The sequence below is a fragment of the Echinops telfairi genome, unplaced genomic scaffold (genome assembly GCF_000313985.2).
Source record: "Echinops telfairi isolate 266 unplaced genomic scaffold, ASM31398v2 ScPeMD7_2010;HRSCAF=2546, whole genome shotgun sequence".
In the NCBI taxonomy this organism is placed as follows: domain Eukaryota; kingdom Metazoa; phylum Chordata; class Mammalia; order Afrosoricida; family Tenrecidae; genus Echinops; species Echinops telfairi.
This window is the reverse complement of record NW_022105908.1, coordinates 2,798,229-2,814,188: the sequence shown is the minus strand read 5'-3', so window position 1 is coordinate 2,814,188 and position 15,960 is coordinate 2,798,229. Positions and strand designations below refer to the sequence as shown.

At 42.2% G+C, this 15,960-nt stretch overlaps 1 protein-coding gene across 1 annotated transcript in view; it reads left to right on the top strand.

Annotated features, from left to right (window-relative positions):
* ARHGAP44 (Rho GTPase activating protein 44) overlaps positions 1-15,960 on the top strand; it is a 111,450-nt gene that overhangs the window by 24,027 nt on the left and 71,463 nt on the right. Inside the window, exons 3-5 of the mRNA XM_013008221.3 lie at positions 1,887-1,963; positions 8,418-8,529; positions 14,189-14,265. Of these exons, the coding sequence (XP_012863675.2) occupies positions 1,887-1,963; positions 8,418-8,529; positions 14,189-14,265 (266 nt within the window). The remainder of the gene's footprint in view (positions 1-1,886; positions 1,964-8,417; positions 8,530-14,188; positions 14,266-15,960) is intronic.

The window sequence follows — 15,960 nt, the reverse complement described above, 5'->3', positions numbered from 1 at the left end:
TTTCTGTGCCTCGGCTACTCTCTGCAAAATCACCGCGAGGCATGGCTGATGCTTGGTTTGATTTCCAGCCTCACCATAAAGGCCGCTCCTGGATGCACTTCCCTTGTATTCTTCTGCGTCCATCGCTGCGACTCTAGCCGGGCCTGGATCTCTCTCTCCATAATGCTCCCAACGATTTGAACTTCTCCGCCTCATGTTCCTGTAGTCATTACTTTCACTCTCCCTCCCCCTTATGCCAGACCGATGAGAGTAGCATCTGGTGTTTATAAACCTGGGGTCTGTTACCACAAAAATCTCTACAGCCAATGAGTCAATTATGACTCTCAGTGAGCCTATAGAACACATTAGAGTTGCTCCTGTGGGTTTTTGAGATTATTTATAAAAAGGGAGCAATAAGCCAAATAAGTTTAGGAACCTATGCTGTAAATACTGGATGAATCATTTAAGTCATTACTGAGTTTCTCTGTAAAATAAAGCCAGGAGGTCCTAGGCTGGGTGGAATTCCGTCTTTCTTCCCTGTGAGAACTACATATGTAGCCATGAGGCCCGGTAGGTGCAAAGACATGCCAGCATGTTGAACCTAGCCGTTTGTGTCCCGGTGTCTGTCTGCAGGTCAGTGAGGAGACAACGCTGATACCTAATGAGAAGAAGGGTGGTCCTGCCCCAGGAGGGGCATACCTATTGTACCCAGATGTCATGCTGCATTCCTGTCCCCTCTTTGCCCCTCTGTAGGGGCATTATGATTGTGCGTGAATCCTCATATCACTTCCTTTACCATACTCGCCCACTGCCCTTGAGTGGTGACCCCACAGGGCAGAGTAAAACTGTTCCCTAGGCTGTCGCTATTTCAGGAAGAGAAAGCCTCACCTTTGTCCCATGGTGTGTTGGCCGTTGAGTTTGAACTCCTGACTTGGGATTAGTACTTAATCCAGTGTGCCCCCAAGGCTCCTTCTTGACCGTAACCCTCAGTATTTACAAAACGAGATCCATGCCTTCTCCTCAGCCCTCTTGCCCCCTTTTGTTTAGTGGGATGGCTTCTGTGCTGCTGTCATGCTGGGAGCTATCCCACCGGGATCTCGAAAGCCCGTCGGGTTATGCATCCTGGAGAAGCTTCGGTGGGGCCGGAAGAAAGGCCTGGTTGTCTGAAAATTAGACAGTCAAATGCGGATCACAACAGAATATTGTTTGATACAGTGCTGAACGATGGGGCCCTTAGATGGAATGGCACTCAAAATGCACAGTGGCCTCAACAATAAGCACAGCCCCCATTGTGACGATGTGCAGGCCTGGGCGTTGTGTCTTTCTGTTGCACATGGGGCCACCCTAGGGTGGCAGCTGCCATGAAGACAACGAACAGCAACACCACCACCCTGAAAGCTCCACTGTCATTAAGTGGATTTCAAAACACAGCCAACCCTTGTAGGGTTTCGGTGACCTTCAGTCTTCCCAGGAGCGGATAGCCCATCTCCCTCCCATTGAATTGGTGGTGGACTTGAAGCCTGCTGAACTTGTGGCTAGCAGCCCAACACTTTTGGAAATTATGCGGCACTGCTGAAATCTTTATATTAACATGATTTTGAAATGCTCTCTCTCTCATTTCTTTACTACCTCACTGCATTTTAAAGTGATGCAAGTAAGCTTTATTTGTATTTTTCACAGTGGAAGTGTACGACAGTCTTCCTATTTTAAAATGTTAGCATGTCTGGATTGCTGTATACAGTGTTATATAGTGTGAATTAGTAGACTTTTAACGTATCTTAACTGGTTTGTTTCTTAGCTAGTAACTTGTTTGTGGGCAAGTATCTGAATTTTTGCTACTTTAAATTATATAACTGTCAAAAATTGTTTTCATTATAACACTTGTCCCCCCCCTTTTTTTTTTAAAGAAAAAATTGCCTCTGACGACACTGGCTCAGTGCTTGATGGAAGGGTCAGCTGTCCTGGGAGATGACACACTTCTTGGGTAAGGTGACACTCCCTGGCTTCAGGTACATCCCCACCTGTACAACGGGTCTGAAGCTCCTCAGGGAAGCACGGAGATCATCGAGGGCAGTGGGGTGGAGAAGGGAAGGGTTAGCAGTACGACATCAGCTCCTCAGTGCTATTGTCTGTGCTGGGAGGCAGCGCCCAGTGGAAAATTTACAACACACAGCTCTTGAAGGGCAATTGAAATCCCTGCAGCTCCAGGAAAGTCAAAGGCAAATAAGAAACTCCTCAGTCCCAGAACAACCCCTGTTGGCTGTGAGTTCTCAGTGAAAACCCCAAACAGAATCACATGAGAGCTAGAAGCTGTGATCAATGGGTGAATTTGTGCCCAACAAATGAAAATAACCGAAAGTATGAGAGAAAATATAAAGCGTGTTTCAAGTGAAATTAAAAAAATAAAGATTAAAATCCTTGACAAGGGAATCAAACAATATGAACAAAGAATAGGCAGAATTGAAGAAAAACCAAGGAATCAAAAAAATTTGTGTTAAGTAAACGTGTAACCAAACATTAACCATCTCAACATGTTTCAGCGTTCATCCTGTCATTCAGCCATCCCTGTTCATCTGTCCCAATTTCCCTGTCACTCAGCACACGCTCAGTGCTTCCCCGCAGAGCTCCCCATCCCTCTCCCCTTAAGCCGCCGCTGGTAACTACTAATAGACTTTGCTCAGAACTTTGGTGTTTGCAGCTCTTATTCTTTTATTAGCCAGACCTGCATGGGAGATGACATATCAGCTGGACTCCTGGGGCTACCTGGTGCCAGCCCTCCAAAAACAAACCCCCCAATCCTAAACTCACTGCCACTGAGTCCCTCAGACTCATAGCAACCCTGTAGCTCAGAGTAGAACTGCTGCCCCGTGTGTTTCCAAGACTGGAAGTCATTGCAGGAGTAGAAAACCCCGTTTTTCTCCCATGACGTTGCTGGTTGTTTTGAACTACTGACCTTGTGGTTTGCAGCCCAATTCCTAACCCCATGTGCCACCAGGACTCCATTATCAGCTCGATAGGGGAGTCTTTCTGGTCTCACCAGCCCCTACTAACCACCACAAATCCTCCAGTGTGATCTGGAAATTACAGACTCAGGTTTTCCAGGTGTTCCAACCCTCGTCTCTCAGGATCCAAGGCCGCTTTACTTTGGGTAAACTAGATCCCTTACCTCACATCACTGAAAGAACATGCCACATGTATTATAGTTAGTCCCTGATTGAGATAATATTCTGTTCTGATGATTCTGTCATAGGTCTGTTCCCCTGTGAATTCACATATCTAATTTTTAAAAACTTCTTCACAATTCTCTTTTATTAGAAGTATCGTGATAAATCTCATTTTCTTTGGCGTTGACATACAAATGACAACATGAGCAAGTTAGCTCGACATAATTGTATATAATACATATTTCTAATGATGAGCTGTACCAAAAAAGAAAAAAGATGGTTTTAAGACCAGTTCATCATAACTCAAATTTGTTGTAAGTCAGAGACTACCTGTATATCCAAAAGACAGAAGTGAAATTCTAAGAGTAAGGTAGATATTAGTGAATATGTGATGAAATATCAATAAGCATTGAAAACAAAAGAAAATAGTAGGAGAATAATGATTATTTGGGGAGTTAAGAGCACAGTGAAAGTAAAACGCTGGTCATTTACAACATTTCTTTCAAATACTTGTATTGCTTAAAAGGAGGATAAAAATACTACCTTTAAAGCCAAATGTTAGAGATGTAAGCGTAGTCACAAAAACAATAGAAATGAAACTTGATTTCTGAGTTAGTAAAAGAAGTAAAGCGGAAATATTTTTTTAATGAAAAAATGTCAGAAAATACTACGAAAAGAAAAAGCATGATAGACAAACAGAAAATAGCAATTCTGGCATGTATGAGTTCTAATCATAAGACATGTAAATAGAATAAACTCAACTGTTTAAAATACTTAAAAAGTCAGATGGATAAAAATGAAGTTTAATTCTACATCATTTCCAAGAGATGTTTTCAGCATAGTTCTCAGCAAAATTGAGCATATGCATCTAAATTTGTGCCTTTCCACAATCCATGGAAACTACATTAAAGGTTTTGTTGTTGTTTTTTTTAAATACAAACTGACAAAAATTGGAGCTGGGGTAAAGGGACCAGAAGAAAAGACAGCAGCAGCAGTGTTTGGAGAACTATAACACATCTGAATCATGAATAACTGATTTACTTCTAAAAGTCCTAGAACGTCGAATCTCAAGCCTGAAATAGGCTGCACTAGGGTCCAACATAGTTACGTCATCCCACGGCTCAGAAATGGGCGACTTCAGTATCTGTAAAGCAGTAGGTGTTTGGGAGTGAGGTGATTGATGAAAATGATGACTAGTGGGTGAGAATTATTAGAGTAGCCCTTGGATCACCAAGCTCCTTCCCATGGCACAACTCTGGACAACTCTCACTTCTCTACTGCAGCAGTCTGGAGACTTACTCTTGAGGGATAAAACAAGGGTGTCCAGAATGGAGGGCACCAGTCGCAGCAGAGTGCAAGAATATCACTCAGTAAAGGAGAGGATGGAGTGACAATGCTGAGACCAATCCTTTTACCCACTTAAATTACTTGGGCCTTTACCCTCGAGGCAGGAAATTAGAAGAGTTTTGGGGAATCTGATAAGCTCAATCAGAATGGCCTAAAGATCCCACGATCTTGCCATGAGGGCAGTTATCCAATGGATGGCCACATGTATCCAACAAAGAAACTTTTAAGTTGACCAGCTTCACTCACAAACACAAAGCTTGTCAATCTTTGCTCTTGACTATTGACAGGCACAAATGATTGCCAGATACCCGAGGAGAGACTAACATAAAATGTACGAACCAAATCAGTAGGGAGAGATTTCAACTTTGAAGGAAAGAGAGTATGTGAAGGAAGAGAGAATTTGAAACACATTATCACTTATCTTTTAAGAGATAATAGATGACAATTTATGACATTAATAGCAAATACCAATTGAAGTGAGTATATTACCTTAGAAATATTCATAGGAAAGAAACATCCTGATTAAAATAAGCTCATAGAAATAAAAATGAGAGCAAACATAAAAATATCAGTAGGTTTGCAAGATAAAGATGAAGAAATCCATCCAGAAAAGAATGCAAAAAGACCAAAGCATGAATGAAAAATAGAAAAGTTAGGAAATTAGAAAAATCATCTGACAATCCAATGCTTAAATAACCATCATTCTTGAATAGAAGAAGAAATACTCAATTTATTAATGTTTAGTATTGACGGACATGAGTGTACATTGAAGGAGACATCCAACAGTCAATGTAGAAGAAGAAAATAAATCTGTGCCACAATTCATTATCTTGAATACGGATGACAAAAGATTGTACAGCTTTACAGTAAAATAATAGTCACATACAAAAGATCAGAAATCAGAATAGTTTCTGACTTACTGGCAGCTAGAATATTATCAGACCAAAATCCAAAATGCACAGCCGTCCAGTAGACGACAACTCTTGGTGCCTCTAGGACAGGATAGAACTGCCCTTGCAAGTTTCCAAGACTGTAAATCTTTATGGGAGTGGAAAGGCCCTTCTTTCTCCCAAAGAGCCGCTGGGGGATCTGAACCGCTGACTTTATGGATCACGGCCCAATGTGTAACCACTACACCACCAGGGCTTCCATCAGACGGACAGTGGCTTCAAAATTCTGGAAGGAAGCTATGGCCATGATAGTGTTTACTATTTTGCCTAGTTATCAATGAATGTGAGGGTAGAAAGGAATGATGCTCCATGCAAGGTCTTACAAAGCTGACTTCCCACAAACTCCTCCGTCAGGAAACTAAAGCAAGGCATGCTCCATAATGGTAATTAACCAAGAAAGAAGAACTCAAAGGATACAGAAAACAAAAGTTCCAACACAGGATAGAGGCCAAGGGAGTCCCAGGAAATGGTCAAGGGAAATTCCAGGTGGACACGTGGGCTTGAGAGAGAGCACTTAAACTGAACCCAAATGGGCACAGGTCTGGGAGATCAATTCCAGAATATGAACTCATTGGCACCCAGGACGAGTCAGTGTCTTCAGAGATCAGGAAAGCAGCAGAGACTTGAGCTCAATTAGATGCATAAAATGCTGAATGAGTACTCCACCACATGACAACTGGGGCACCAGGGGTCTGGGGACAAATCAGATGTGCATCAAAGAACAGTAATGACTAGTTAAGACTTGGCTCTGAATAGGATAGCATTGAAATATAGTGCAAATACCTGATTACCTACTGCAGACCAGTGGCATTTTCAGTGTGGGTCTTCTAACCACAATCTCTAACTGCCAGCAAACCACTTTTTCCTGCTGGGTCTGGTAGGGGAAGGTGGGAAAGAGATGGATGGGATTCAGTTCTGACTGCCCAGCAGCATGCGAAAACATGCTCAATCTCATCAATAGTCAAGGAAATGCAAATTAAAAGCAGAATGTGATAATATTTATATCTACCAGTTCTGGAGAAATTTTATAGCCTACTGGTTCCAAAGATCGGCAGGAGTGTAGAGCAATGGACGCTCCCGCCCATGCTTCTGAGGGTCAGCCGGGACAGTCGGTCACTTTGCAAGGACTTTTGCCCATGTCTATCGTAGAAAACTCTCACACATGCAAAGAGACTAGACCCATTCCTGCAGCAGTGCATGCACTAGCAAAACCCGGTTGAATCCTTCCTGATCCGAGGTGTCTCCTCATGAGACATGAAAGGAACCCAGTCAGACACCTGGACATGAATGTTCACTGCAGAATTGTTCACAACAGTCAAAGGAGGGAATCAACTGAGCTGTCCACCAACAGATGAACAGAATGTTTGCCAGTGGAACCCGACTGAGCAATAAAGAGGAATGAAATCTTGATGCACTCACCTTGAAGCCATGCTGAGTGAAATAAGTCCGTGATAAGAGTAAAGACTGAATGCTATCCCCTATATGAAATGAGCAAATATATTGTAAATGGAAATCATGGATCGTTTATGGTTAATGGGTAGAATGGGAGGTAAAGCGGAAGAGTTTGCTTAAGAAGCATTTATGTGGTAACAGTAGTGAACTAATTTGGAGAAGTTTAACAACAATGACTGTACAACATGAAGAAGGTAATCAATGCCCTTGAATTATGAATGTCAAAATTGTATTGGTAAATGATTTGGTGAATATATGAGGGGTCTTCAAAAGCTCATGAAAAATTGGAATTAAAAGATAATTGGTGGTGGGGTGGGGGTAAGAGCTGATACCAAGGGCTCAATAGAAAGTAAATGTCTAGAAAACATGAAGGCAACATATGTACAAACATGCCTGATTCAATTGATGTATGGATTGTGATGAGTTATACAAGCCCCCAATAAAATGATTTAAAAAAAAAGATAATTGTTATAGAAACTACTTGGAGTTAATATTTTCACCATAATATGGCATAATAAAACAAAATACTGTTGATTTTAGAAGATATTGGTAGGTAGTTATATCGGAATTATACATAAAATGAAATTCTGCCTAGATAAGCCCAAACATAATGATGAAGTCAAAGAGCAAGTAATGGAAGGATAGGTTCAATGTTAAACTGTTGATGTAAACATTTTCAGTTAGGCAAAGGACTAAAAATGATATACTCTTATGTAAACACACATGTAAATTGCAAAAATATGGACCATAAAGGTATGTATTTAATTCAGAATAGCAGCTAATTATTCTGAAAGAGACTAAGGATATGAAACCCATTCACATCAAGGATGATTCATTGTTTGGGTAAAGTAGAAAAATGGCAGATTTGTAATCTCCTGGCTTAGCCTTTTATTGATTTGTAATGGGTTTTTAATCTAGTTTCATTTAACACGATAGTGTGAGAAGGAAGGACCATCTGCATGTCATTATGGAGAGAGTGACACCTTTAAATAGTATCCTCTCTTCTAGGGACATGGCCTCACATTCTACTCTTTCAGGTTTTTGTTAAACTCATTAGAATGGTTTATCCACTGGATAATTGCTAACCCTTTCAACACTAATATGAATACGATTTTATGGCTTCCATATGTGGATTTTTTTTTTTTTTTAAGAACCTGCTAAAATGGAGTGTTTGTAATGTGTGGGGCTGTTGTAGATCGCTGTTAGCTAGTTTCTCCAGCACTTCCGGGGGAAGTAGAAGCTGCTGGCTCCCTGGAGACCTGTGCACTTCTTGCACGTGAGTCTGCTTTTGTTCTCCATTTTTCCCTCAGGTGTTCACGCGTAACCCTTTACTCCAGACGTTTTGGTAGGTCCTCAGCATTGTTTGAAAAATCATTCATCTCAGAGATGGTACCAGGTAGGACAAGTTGGCTAATGAAACACCAGGGAAACTAGCAAACACCACTGAAGCCAGGAGATGGCCTGAGTTTGAAACAGGTGGAATTCCAGGATGTTTAGTGTGGCTTTTCCCTCCCATCTATTGCAGGAAGATGCTGAAACTCTGTGGAGATACAGAAGACAAGCTGGCTCAAGAGCTGATACACTTCGAATTGCAAGTAGAGAGAGATGTGATTGAGCCCCTGTTCTTATTGGCTGAGGTATGAACAAGAATGAAGATAGATGTTAATGCGCAAGAGAGTTAGTTACCCAACTTGAAGCATTCCTGTTCTTAGCCCTTACCCTACTCCCCGACACTGCTTTTCTTTTTTTTCTTTTTTTGACCTCATTTGTACACTTTATTTGAAGCAACTTGGATTATGAGAAAACATTTGACGTGTGAAATGGCTACCCAATCCTTGAGGGACTGGTCACACACAAATTAGGTCTGGATGTTGGGAACACTGAAATAGCCATTGGCAGTAAAGCTCCTTTAGGAAATCAGTGTTTCACATTCCGTAATTGTTGGAAACATCCAGGAGGGCTAGGTCCCTGATCTCCTCTAGAAGTGCGTACAGGCTTCTCCCCTTCGTTTGGCAATATTCTCGATACTCTTCCTGAAGGGTGTTTCCTTGTACTTCCTGGGCAAGCTGCGCTTCCTCCACAGACCTCGTCACTTCCTTCACGATCTCGCTCTTCAGCAGAAGCGGGCTCTGGTGAGAAAGTTCTGTATTTGCTATCATGTACGGCTTGTTGCTTATTATCTCAAGCCGGATGGTATCCGAATGGCACCGTGAGGCTTGTACAGTTACCCGGACTGTACCAAGGTTTGGGATTAAAGGGGCTGCTTACCTAAGAAATAAAGACGGCTTAGTGATCTCATGTGGCCCAGACACCCATTTGGAATGGAAGCCAGGATCCCTTCAACGATTCCAAAACAAAATCACCTCTACCACTACAGAAGGGGACTCTGTGACGTTCCATTTGTTTGACCACGTGACAGTCCGACACTGCTTTTCAACAACAGTTGATCCTGACGAATTTATATTTTCCTAAGTCTATTTTTAAAAAAGGAATTTTATATCACTACTGTATTGAGAAGCAGTGTCCTTTGCTATAAATACTGGAAATACATAAAAGTCAACAGGATGAAAGCAAAGCTTAAGTTAACTAGATTTTGGATCCTGTTGCCTATTGAATGCTGTGATCCTGAAGCTTTCCTTATATTATTGAAAGAAAGAGGATGAAGAGTTGAAGAGGTATGGAAAAAGAAGAGAAAAATGAGGCTTATATCCCTACTGTACTTTAAGAAATAGGGAGTGGATTGATTAGGGGTAATGTTTTGGTGTTACTGTTTCTCCCCCCACCCCCAAAATAAAATCTCTCTCATGACCCCTAATGTTCAAGTCCCACATTTCAATGTTGAGAGTCCGATAAAAAGATTGAAGAATCATCTAATCACCTGGGCAGGATTTCTAAATAAGGAGGTCCTTGCAGCTACTTGCCCTACCCGCTTCTCCCACTCCCACTCTCCTCGGTCAGCGTGGAAAAGGTCTCTCATTTCCGTACAAGAAAACGGGGTCTGTGCCCGAGCAATCTGTAATCCCTCTTCTGGATCGTGCTCCTCTGGGGCCGAGAGGACACGAAACAAAACTAAATTTTCCAATAAAATAAACCTAACGTCTAAGTGACAATTTGTTCACCTCAACAAAGTGAAATTTTGTGACGTTAGAAAGGGAATGCTTAGGCCACTTTGTTTGCCCAGAACCCTGGATCTTCCTTCTAGTTTCCTTTTATTGGTCATGTGAAATGTAACCAACATTGCCCATTACAACTTCTGCAATGACGGCAATTTCCAGTACCTGCACTGTTAGGTAGCCATTAGCCACATGTGCAGTTTAAGAAATTGGACTGTAGTTGTTTTGACTGAGGAATTAATTTTAAAAAATTAAATTTAATTTTCATCAATATACATTTAAAATGACTGGAACCGCTAGAGTCTAACTAGAGGCTACCACATTATAATCACTGCCCTGGGTCTTCTCTGGTTTCTTCTCTGCATTGCCCCCAGCAATTCCACACACCCCTGGTGCTATTCGTGGGGCAGATATGTAGATCCATATTTATTAGTGCCTTACGTATTCATGTCCCAGGTGCTATCCGTGGTTAATGTGCTCAGCTGCTAGCTTACAGACTGAATAATGGAACACACCCAGAGGAGCCTTGGGAAAAAGGCCTAGTGATACGGTTGTGGAAATTCAGCCATTAAAAACCTATGCACACAGTTACACGTGGACACACATGAACCGTCATGATTCATAGTCAATTCCACAAGCACGAGTATTCAAAGGAGGTCTTCATAGACTCCATCTTCTCAGATTATTTGGCTCAGGATACAAATTGAATACGTCTAGTGAAAGGATACAACTTGATGCATCCATTTCTGATTTTAAACCGTGCTCAATCTACTGCTCTGTTCAAACTACTGCCCATGTTCTATATAGAGGGTCCACATGAACATAATTGGGATGAATTTTCTACTTTTTTGTTTTATCTATAATTCATTGAGTCACATGGTCGAATCCCTGTGTAGTCAGAAAACACAATCAACATCTTTCTAGCATGTTTTGCTTTCAGCCAAGACCCATCTGACGTCAACAATGATATCTTTTGTTTTGTGTTGGCTTCTGAATCTTCCTTAAATTTCTGGCAGTTCCTGTTTGTGGGGTGCTGCAACCATTTAAAAATGATGGGTATTCAGAAAAAAATGTACTTGTGTGTGATATTAGTGATGTTGCTTGATAGTTTCTGCATTCTGTTTGCGATGGACACAGGCATGGATCTCCAGTTGGTTGGCCAGGTAGCTGGCTGTCTTCCATGGTTCCTGAGAGAGACGAGTGAGGCTTCCAGCGTGGAGTCTGTTTGGGGAAGCATCGCGTTTGGTGTTTCGGTGATTTCTAGACCTTGTTTTCCTCTGGGCCTTCAGCGTAGCTTAGACTTCTGTCAGCACTGTCATTGGTTCCTGATCATATGCTACGTCTTGGATAAATGAGCAGTGATCATTTATTTTTGGCCCAATGATTCTGTGTATTCTTGCCATATTCTGTTGATACTCTTAATGTTTTGCCCATAGACTCCGTCAATGTTGCCACTCGAAGGTTGATTTTATTCTTTGGCTCTTTCAGCTTGAGAAATTCCATGTGTTCTTCCCTCTTGGCTTTCCAAGTTCGGATCTCTGTGTATATCATTATAGTACTTTATTTTTTCAAACTTCCCTTTGACATTTTCTGTTCAGTCCTTTTGCTTTATCATTTCTTCCATTTGCTTTATCTATTCTACATTCTAGAGCAAGCTTGAGAGTCTCTTCAGACATCCATTTTGGTATTTTCTTTCTTTTTCAACTTCTCAATTAATTTCTGCTTTCTTTTTTTAATTTATGTAATTTTTTTCAATTTTGGCCAAAATATACACAACAAAGCACTCTACAGTTCAACAACTTCTACATATATAATTCAGTGATTATACTCTTCATGTTGTTGTCCTTCTCCAAAATTTTCCAGCACCATTAAAATGAACTCAATGCCCCCTAGCAAAAGCTCTTACCCCTTCACCCATGGTAACCATGGGTCAAATTGGCTTTCTTTTAAGTAGTTTTCTTGCTATATTATTCACGTTTCATACACTTCCACTTAAACCACTTCTAAAAAGATTTGTATCTACATCATAGCAATCAGCTCTAATGCTCCCCCCCCCCCCCCCTCATCCACTGATTGCTACCTGATGTGTGCTTTCTTCATGTCTGATGTCTTTGATGTCATTCCACCGCTGGGCTGATCTTCAGTCATTCATGCTCAGTGCATCAAGCCTCTTTTTCAGATGGTCTCTGAACTCTGGTGGCATATACTCAGGGTTGCACCTGACTTGTGGTCTTGCTTGAGATTTCTGCAGCTTCAACTTCAATATGAGTAGTTAATGGTCTGTTCCAGAGGCCAGCAAACGTTTGAGATAGAAGAGCCAACAACTTAAAAATGATTCCAGAACCATACGTATATTATGTACAAACATTGAAATCACAATTACCTAAAGAAAGCCTTCCATTTTTTCCACTTTGCTTCATGTTAACTCCTGAAAGAGCTGAGCATGGCTCATAGCCTGCAGTTTGCTGCCCTCTGGTCTGTCCCATAATTCTCCCTTACCTTGTTTGATTGATAAGCTGCGCTTCTCCATTGTTTCCTTCCACAGCTGTGAGCACTTTGAGGCAGACAAAGCTGACAGGGTAGACTTGTCCCTCTGAGGAACTCTTCATGGGTATAGAAAGCTCCATCTTTCTCCTGTGGAGCAGCTGGTGGTCTTAGACTGCTGGCCTGGGGACTGCAGCCCAATGCATAACCACTACACCACCAGAGCTCATAGTAAGCCATTTGTCCAATTGTAAATGGCCAGTACATTTCAGCTCACTAATGACAAAGTGATTTTCAGAGTTCAATTTCATTTTGACAGCTTCCAGTATTCCTAGCCTTGTACTCTATTAATGGATGTTGGCAGCTGTTGCTCTGTGTGTGCGGTGCCTCATCAGCAAATGCAAGTCCTGAGAGCTTTCCTCCTTCCCTTTCCTCACCATCAGCTCTACTTTGAAGAAGCAGCCCTTCCTCAGTTAGAGTTTGAATGCCTTTCAACCTGAAGGACTCATCTCCAGGACTATATCACACTTTGTTCCGCTGGTATTCATGAGATTTTCACTTGACACCCCACCCCCCCACGCTCCCAAGAATTAGACTTCCTGGTCCGTCTTCCTAGTTTGTTAGTCTAGAAGCTCTGCTAAAACTCATCCACCATGGGCGAACCAGCTGGTATTTGAAATACCAGTGACCTTCCTTTTAACGTCACAGCAGCATACGTGGGGAATCATTGATATGGTGCTTTTACTGGGGGAATCTTTGATATGGTGCTTCGGTATAGATCGGCTGCAGCTTCTTAGAGCCCGTGTTCTAAGAAGTTCAGATTATCCTCAGTCCTAGAATGCTTCAGAGAAAATGTGTGCTGTTCATAGTGATAGCCGCCGGGCTCTGGCTTGACTTGGCTGCAGTGACTGACCCTGGGCACGAGTACCAGAAACTCCTGGCCCTCTTCCGTTTTCCCTGGGGCTGAGGGATGCTCTGGGCGACTAGTGGACTGCTGTTCCCCACTCCCCTGCTCACGCACACTATTACGCTCCGTCCATTACTCATCCCTGCACAGAAGCGCGAATGGAAAGCACCACAAAGACCTTGGATTTCCCTCATATTGTTGCTTAATATAAAAGGCTCAGCCTGTGATGAGTTAGTTCAATTCATGGCCGATTTTGCTGTTTTTCATTCTCACATCCTGCCCTATTTTTGCTGGGCCTAAAAACCAAAGCACTGCCTTGGAATATTCACTGAAGCCATTTTTAGAAACAAAGATATAAATAAAGCTCCACTACACAACCAGGATAGAGGAATTTCCAAAAGCTGAAAAAAAACCCACGACAATATATTTTATTCATTACCTCCTTTCGACAAATTTTACTTGATCTCCATAAAAATGCACACTGATTGCATTGCTGCATTCCCTTGGGCAGTAAGATTGGAGAGTCGATCTTACCGCATGCCCCTTCATTTCCATCCCATCTAGCGTTTGCCCATGACCCATAATCTGGCCTGGTTTGATGGAGAGCCAGGCAGATGGCCCACAAAAAGTGAGCAGAGGTTACCTGAAGAAAAGTTATCGAGGATCTCATCTGAAAATAAGGATGGGTGGACATCTAGTAAACGTGTTGGGCAGCTATCATTCATCGATTGAGAATTGATCTTGATCTTCAATTGAATGGTGTCTTTTTGCTCTTATCACCCATAACCACAGGTGGAAATCCCAAATATTCAAAAACAGAGGAAACATTTAGCAAAGTTGGTGTTGGACATGGATTCCTCACGAACAAGGTACAGTATCATTTCTTTTTTTTTTTTTCTCCCTTCTGTGCTTCTCTGGCAAAAATGTAATCATACTCTGTGTGGATCTGTGCATGCTTTCATCCAACAGATCATTCTTGAGCATCCCTTAAGTACTGGAGCTGGAGAGACTAGTAGGGAACTGGAGATGCTATTGCCCAACTCTCATGGAGGCTGCAGACTAGGAGATACACCATAGACAGGTGAACAAGCAAGACAATCATAGAAAGCCAAGTCATTCAAAGAAATGTATGGGCAAGGAGAAGCCGCATTGGGTCGGTTATACAGATAAGGATTGTGTGTATGTGTGTAGGAATTAACACTTGATCTGAGATGAGTTGATGGGAAAGGAGGCAGCTAGGCAGAGATCTGGTCTAAAGAAAGCTGTGCTAAGCAAAGGGAAGAACCAACCAAAGGCCTTGCAATGGAGTAGATCTGGCCCATTCTGTTATATAACGAGGGAAAGCATGGCTGGAGTCTAAAGAACAAAGGGAGAGTAGGAGGAGATGAGATCCAAGAGTTAGGACAGAGACTGTGTAGTTTATGTGGAAGACTGAAGAGGGGGCTCAGTGGTAGAATTCCCTTCAGTGTGGAAGACCTACGTTCAGTATCAGGCCAGGGCATCAGAAAGTCAGCCAGCACTTGTCAGTGGAGGCGTTCAGACTAAGATGGACTAGAAAGAATGGCTTGGCAAAGGACTTCTGACAGTCAGCCAGTAGAAGCCCTATAGCTTACCACGGTCTGATCCCACTGTGCACAGGTTCTCCCCGAGTTGAGGTTGATGAAAGAATGGCTAACAGCAATAAAACGAGGGAAGAATTTCCCCTCTGGAGACTAGTTCTCCTCTTCCTGAAGCTGAAAGAAGGCCTGTTGTTGTTGTTAGATGCTGGTGAGTTGGTTTCCACTCATGGTGACCCTAAGTACAACAAAATGCAGTGCTGCCCGGCCCTGCTTCAGCCTCACAATCATTGCCATGTTCGAGGCCTTGGTCGCAGCCACTGTGGATGCATCTCATCGAGGACCTCCTCTGTGTCTTTGACTCCCTACCAAGTGTGAGGCCTGTTTTCTGCTATAAGGTAAAGCTCACCGTTCTGCCTTCCAAGAATCTTCTGGCTAAAGTTCTTCCAAGACACATGTGTGTGGTCTTCTGACAGTCTCTGTATGTTTTAACATTTGTTTCCAGCATCGTAATCCAAATGCATCAGGTCTTCAATCTTCCTTATTTATTGTCCAGCTTCTACATGCGGATGAGGAGATTGGAAATGCCATGGCCTGGGTGAGGTGCACCTTAGTGTTCACAGTGACATCCTGGCTTTTGAACATTTTAAGGAGGTCTTTTGCAGGAGACAGGTCTGACTGTTTCCATGAGCATTGTGTGTAGATCCCAGTCAGATGAAATGCTTGACAACTGGAATCTTTCTCCATTGATCATGATGATGCTTAAGTTGTGAAAACTTATCTTTACATTGAGCTGTAATTCGTACTAACGGCTGTTGTCTTTGATCTTCATCAGTAAAGACTTCAAGCTTTGCTGTCTGCATATCGCAGCTGTTAAAGCGTGTTCCTCCAATCCCGATGCCACGTTTCTATTCATGTAATGCAGCTTCTTGGATTATTTGCTCAGCATATGTATTGACTAAGGATACAACCCTGACACACACCTTTCGTGATTTCTTTTTTTTTTTA